Below are 5,768 nucleotides of genomic sequence, written 5' to 3'. Positions count from 1 at the left end.
TGTAGACGGTAGAGGACACAGGAGCAGCCACAGCTCCGATGTAGACGGGAGAGGACACAGGAGCAGCCACAGCTCTGATGTAGACGGGAGAGGACACAGGAGCAGCCACAGCTCTGATGTAGATGGGAGAGGACACAGGAGCAGCCACAGCTCTGATGGAGACGGGAGAGGACACAGGAGCAGCCACAGCTCCGATGTAGACGGCAGAGGACACAGGAGCAGCCACCGCTCTGATGTAGACGGCAGAGGACACAGGAGCAGCCACAGCTCTGATGTAGACGGGAGAGGACACAGGAGCAGCCACAGCTCTGATGTAGACGGGAGAGGAGACAGGAGCAGCCACAGCTCTGATGTAGACGGGAGAGGACACAGGAGCAGCCACCGCTCTGATGTAGACGGGAGAGGACACAGGAGCAGCCACAGCTCTGATGTAGACGGGAGAGGACACAGGAGCAGCCACAGCTCTGATGTACACGGGAGAGGACACAGGAGCAGCCACAGCTCTGATGTAGACGGGAGAGGACACAGGAGCAGCCACAGCTCTGATGTAGACGGGAGAGGACACAGGAGCAGCCACAGCTCTGATGTACACGGGAGAGGACACAGGAGCAGCCACAGCTCTGATGGAGACGGGAGAGGACACAGGAGCAGCCACAGCTCTGATGGAGACAGGAGAGGACACAGGAGCAGCCACAGCTCTGATGGAGACGGGAGAGGACACAGGAGCAGCCACAGCCCTGATGTAGACGGGAGAGGACACAGGAGCAGCCACAGCTCTGATGTAGACGGGAGAGGACACAGGAGCAGCCACCGCTCCGATGTAGACGGGAGAGGACACAGGAGCAGCCACCGCTCCGATGTAGACGGCAGAGGACACAGGAGCAGCCACAGCTCCGATGTAGACGGGAGAGGACACAGGAGCAGCCACCGCTCCGATGTAGACGGGAGAGGACACAGGAGCAGCCACAACTCCGATGTAGACGGTAGAGGACACAGGAGCAGCCACAGCTCCGATGTAGACGGGAGAGGACACAGGAGCAGCCACAGCTCTGATGTAGACGGGAGAGGACACAGGAGCAGCCACAGCTCCGATGTAGATGGGAGAGGACACAGGAGCAGCCACAGCTCCGATGGAGACGGGAGAGGACACAGGAGCAGCCACAGCTCCGATGTAGACGGCAGAGGACACAGGAGCAGCCACAGCTCCGATGTAGACGGCAGAGGACACAGGAGCAGCCACAGCTCTGATGTAGACGGGAGAGGACACAGGAGCAGCCACCGCTCTGATGTAGACGGGAGAGGACACAGGAGCAGCCACCGCTCTGATGGAGACGGGAGAGGACACAGGAGCAGCCACAGCTCTGATGTAGACGGGAGAGGACACAGGAGCAGCCACAGCTCTGATGTAGACGGGAGAGGACACAGGAGCAGCCACAGCTCTGATGTACACGGGAGAGGACACAGGAGCAGCCACAGCTCTGATGTACACGGGAGAGGACACAGGAGCAGCCACAGCTCTGATGTACACGGGAGAGGACACAGGAGCAGCCACAGCTCTGATGTACACGGGAGAGGACACAGGAGCAGCCACAGCTCTGATGTACACGGGAGAGGACACAGGAGCAGCCACAGCTCTGATGGAGACGGGAGAGGACACAGGAGCAGCCACAGCCCTGATGTAGACGGGAGAGGACACAGGAGCAGCCACAGCTCTGATGGAGACGGGAGAGGACACAGGAGCAGCCACAGCTCCGATGTAGACGGGAGAGGACACAGGAGCAGCCACAGCTCTGATGTAGATGGGAGAGGACACAGGAGCAGCCACAGCTCCGATGTAGACGGGAGAGGACACAGGAGCAGCCACAGCTCTGATGTAGACGGCAGAGGACACAGGAGCAGCCACAGCTCCGATGTAGACGGGAGAGGACACAGGAGCAGCCACAGCTCCGATGTAGACGGGAGAGGACACAGGAGCAGCCACAGCTCTGATGTAGACGGGAGAGGACACAGGAGCAGCCACAGCTCTGATGTAGACGGGAGAGGACACAGGAGCAGCCACAGCTCCGATGTAGACGGGAGAGGACACAGGAGCAGCCACAGCTCTGATGTAGACGGGAGAGGACACAGGAGCAGCCACAGCTCTGATGTAGACGGGAGAGGACACAGGAGCAGCCACAGCTCTGATGTAGACGGGGTGGTGGCTCTTAGAAGAGCCTTTGGGGTGATGGCGGAGCAGCAGACGGAGCAGATCACTTGGCGCTGGTGTACTTGGTGACGGCCTTGGTGCCCTCGGACACGGCGTGCTTGGCCAGCTCTCCGGGCAGCAGCAGGCGCACGGCGGTCTGGATCTCCCGGGAGGTGATGGTGGAGCGCTTGTTGTAGTGAGCCAGGCGGGAGGATTCCCCTGCGATGCGCTCGAAGATGTCGTTGACGAAGGAGTTCATGATGCCCATGGCCTTGGAGGAGATGCCGGTGTCGGGGTGGACCTGCTTCAGCACCTTGTACACGTAGATGGCGTAACTCTCCTTCCTGCTCTTCCTACGTTTCTTGCCGTCCTTCTTCTGAGTCTTAGTGACGGCTTTCTTGGAGCCCTTCTTGGGCGCTGGCGCAGACTTGGCGGGATCAGGCATGGTGAGTATACAACGATCACAACTCCGAGAAGAGAGAACAATGTTCCTGCTCCTGCAGCGCAGCGGTATTTATAGCCACACATGCAAATGAGCACTGCTGCCTGCTCCTCTCCTACTGGCTAAGAAAGTCATGTGACCTGTGTAAGCTTCGCCCGCTGAGTCTTATTGGTGTTTCCACACGTCTGCTCTCCATTGGCGGCTTCAGATCCATCCAATGATAAGGTAGGAGGTCGGGGCAGCAGCGGATAAAAAGCGACTGAGGAGCCAGAAGGGGCATTATTCTAGAGTTCACTTCTGTCTTTGCTTTTGACTATTTGGAGAAGATTACAGCGATGTCTGGACGCGGCAAACAAGGAGGCAAAGTCCGTGCTAAGGCAAAGACCCGCTCATCCCGGGCAGGACTCCAGTTCCCAGTCGGCCGTGTGCACAGGCTTCTCCGCAAGGGCAATTATGCCGAGAGAGTCGGCGCCGGCGCTCCGGTCTATCTGGCCGCTGTGCTGGAGTATCTGACTGCTGAGATCCTGGAATTGGCCGGCAATGCCGCCCGGGACAACAAGAAGACCCGCATCATCCCCCGTCACCTGCAGCTGGCGGTGCGCAATGACGAGGAGCTCAACAGGCTGCTGGGTGGGGTGACCATTGCCCAGGGAGGCGTCCTGCCCAACATCCAGGCCGTGCTGCTGCCCAAGAAGACCGAGAGCAGCAAGGCGAGCAAGAGCAAGTGAGCGCCGCTCCTCCACATCTGTCCGAACAACCAAAGGCTCTTCTAAGAGCCACCACATCCTCCTCATCAGAGCCGGCACCGCTGGTGGATAAGCGACCCATCGCCTGCAGCGTCAGATAGAACTACACGATACATTGTTTACTATAGAGTAGAAGCATTAAATGCACAGGTAGATCCTGCTACATGTTACTGGTGTGGTGATGGTGCAGTGATCTAGTATATTCAGCAGTGTACAAGGGATGACTGGTAAATATTTGCGTAGGGGAAGATTAAGCATGGAGTCCAGTCATTATGTTTTTTATTCCACAAAACCTATAAATTGGACGATTACTTTGCTTGGGTTTTCTGCGCTCCACACAATCCTCATGTAGGGGGAGAGGGGGTTAATTCCAATCAGTGCCGTTATCTGTATATTCAGCAGTGATCTGATGCTTCTCCGCTCCATCTACACGTGCAGGAGGCTCCTCACTCACCCGCGTATTATTCTTTGCGGATTCCCTGTGGTGTCGGTTCCGATCCCACCACAGACTAAGACAAGTCTCATGTTCTACCAGGAGCCTGATGTGAGCGCTGCGGGTCTGTAGTGGGGGAAGGAGCCGCTTGAGTAAATCATGTGTGTGATCAGCAGACACACGGCCACTAAGGAGTTAAACGAAGGAGGAAACCCCTATATCTGGTTACTACTCATTGGCTAAACAGATCAGCGGTCATCACATTGGAGTCTACATACCGGGTACACAGGGCGGCCATCTATCCAGCTGCCTCATGCAGTGAATATTCGCTGCATCCTACACTGATCTGAAAAAATATCATGTAGCAGAATCAACACATTCATCTCATGGCAAGACTTGGATTTCTGTTCTGTAATAATCGCATCACAGCAGGGTATGAGCTGTGTGCACAGAGCTATATGTATCACCACTCCCCCGCATCCACCGTGTGTAATATTTGTTATAGATCCATAAGAAGACACATCACATCACCCAAACCGGACACCTGAGCGATCTACCAGCCAGAATACAGAGATCACCAGTGCACAGTAGAGATCAGCTCCCGGCACAGCAACAGGAGATTGTAGCCTCTCACTTAGAAGATGTGGTGGCTCTGAAAAGAGCCTTTGGGTTGTCAGGATGGAGCAGAGAATACAATTAACCTCCGAAGCCGTAGAGAGTGCGGCCCTGGCGCTTGAGCGCGTACACCACGTCCATAGCGGTGACGGTCTTCCTCTTGGCGTGCTCGGTGTAGGTGACGGCGTCACGGATCACGTTCTCCAGGAAGACTTTCAGGACACCGCGAGTCTCTTCATAGATGAGGCCGGAGATGCGCTTGACGCCTCCTCTGCGAGCGAGACGGCGGATGGCAGGCTTGGTGATGCCCTGGATGTTATCACGGAGCACCTTCCTGTGCCGCTTGGCACCGCCCTTCCCGAGACCTTTCCCTCCTTTACCGCGACCAGACATCTTCCCTTAGAGATCAGAAATCAATGCTGAAACTTCACTGATTCCTCCTTTATATAGCGTATAGGTGGACCAGAGAGAGTGAGATGACGCGACTCCCGGGCGGGTCTTACAGAATCTACATTAGCTCCTCCTTCCTCTGCTGATTGGCTGAACACTGAACTGTTGGGGAGTTTGAATTTCCCGCTCATTGTGCAGTTTCCGCAGCGTCTAATATATCTTTTCCCTGCGATGAGAAATGTGTCAGATACAGTCCATAAATAAAAGGGCAGACACGACACCAACCTCCTGCAAGTGAGATGAAGCTGAGTAGAAGCATCAGATCACTGCTGAATATACAGATAGCGGCACTGACAGTGATTAACCCCCACTTCCATCATACCAGCATATTCCTACCATGCTATTCACATCTCCATGGTCATTTCCGCATCTTACTACTCCCCTCATCATCCCTTGCCATGGCTTCATTCTGTACAATCTACATGTATTAATACATGTGACATTCTGGCTGCTCCCGGTGACTAATCTATAGGATCCTGACTGAGCTCTGTGACGTTTCCAAAACGGGCTTGTCACTTCTGATAGAATTGCTCTTGGGGTGCGGTGATTTGCCAGGAGCAGCAGCATGTGACCATGCCTGGACACGATCAGAGGAGGATTGTGGCAGCCAGGATTATTGCCTCTTCTAAGGACAGTGCAGGGAGGAAGCCGCGGTCAGCAGCACTGCTCAGATACTTAATATTTTGCCACCACTGGGATTTTCCGCTCATCAGAAATGACAATATTTACTTTCTCCTAATAACACTTGTATTGTAATTGACAAAGATCATAAAACTCAGATATCACTTGTTTCTTCATTTGAGGATTTGCACTTAGAGAACATTTGTTATCTTCCTGTAGAAGATAATGACAACAGCTCAGATTGAGCAAATAAAAAAGGAACAGTATAAATAACAA

The 5,768-nt window shown here is 54.7% G+C and overlaps 3 protein-coding genes across 3 annotated transcripts; 1 reads left to right on the top strand and 2 right to left on the bottom strand.

Moving 5' to 3' along the window:
- Window positions 1–2,231: 2,231 nt before the first annotated feature.
- Window positions 2,232–2,664, bottom strand: LOC141161028 (histone H2B 1.1-like). The gene has a single exon (XM_073645818.1). It carries the CDS (start codon window positions 2,628–2,630, stop codon window positions 2,250–2,252), a length of 381 nt encoding a protein of 126 aa, XP_073501919.1. The 5' UTR covers window positions 2,631–2,664; the 3' UTR covers window positions 2,232–2,249.
- Window positions 2,665–2,962: 298 nt separating this feature from the next.
- Window positions 2,963–3,355, top strand: LOC141161027 (histone H2A type 1-like). Its single transcript, XM_073645816.1, has one exon. The coding sequence runs from the start codon at window positions 2,963–2,965 to the stop codon at window positions 3,353–3,355; it is 393 nt and encodes a 130-aa protein (XP_073501917.1).
- Window positions 3,356–4,502: 1,147 nt separating this feature from the next.
- Window positions 4,503–4,814, bottom strand: LOC141161026 (histone H4). The gene has a single exon (XM_073645815.1). It carries the CDS (start codon window positions 4,812–4,814, stop codon window positions 4,503–4,505), a length of 312 nt encoding a protein of 103 aa, XP_073501916.1.
- Window positions 4,815–5,768: the final 954 nt, after the last annotated feature.

This window comes from Phyllobates terribilis, unplaced genomic scaffold, assembly GCF_046119375.1.
Source record: "Phyllobates terribilis strain yellow unplaced genomic scaffold, ASM4611937v1 Scaffold_9__5_contigs__length_417890890, whole genome shotgun sequence".
Classification (NCBI taxonomy): domain Eukaryota; kingdom Metazoa; phylum Chordata; class Amphibia; order Anura; family Dendrobatidae; genus Phyllobates; species Phyllobates terribilis.
The sequence above is the reverse complement of the archived record's forward strand: the minus strand, read 5'-3'. Positions and strand labels throughout refer to the sequence as shown.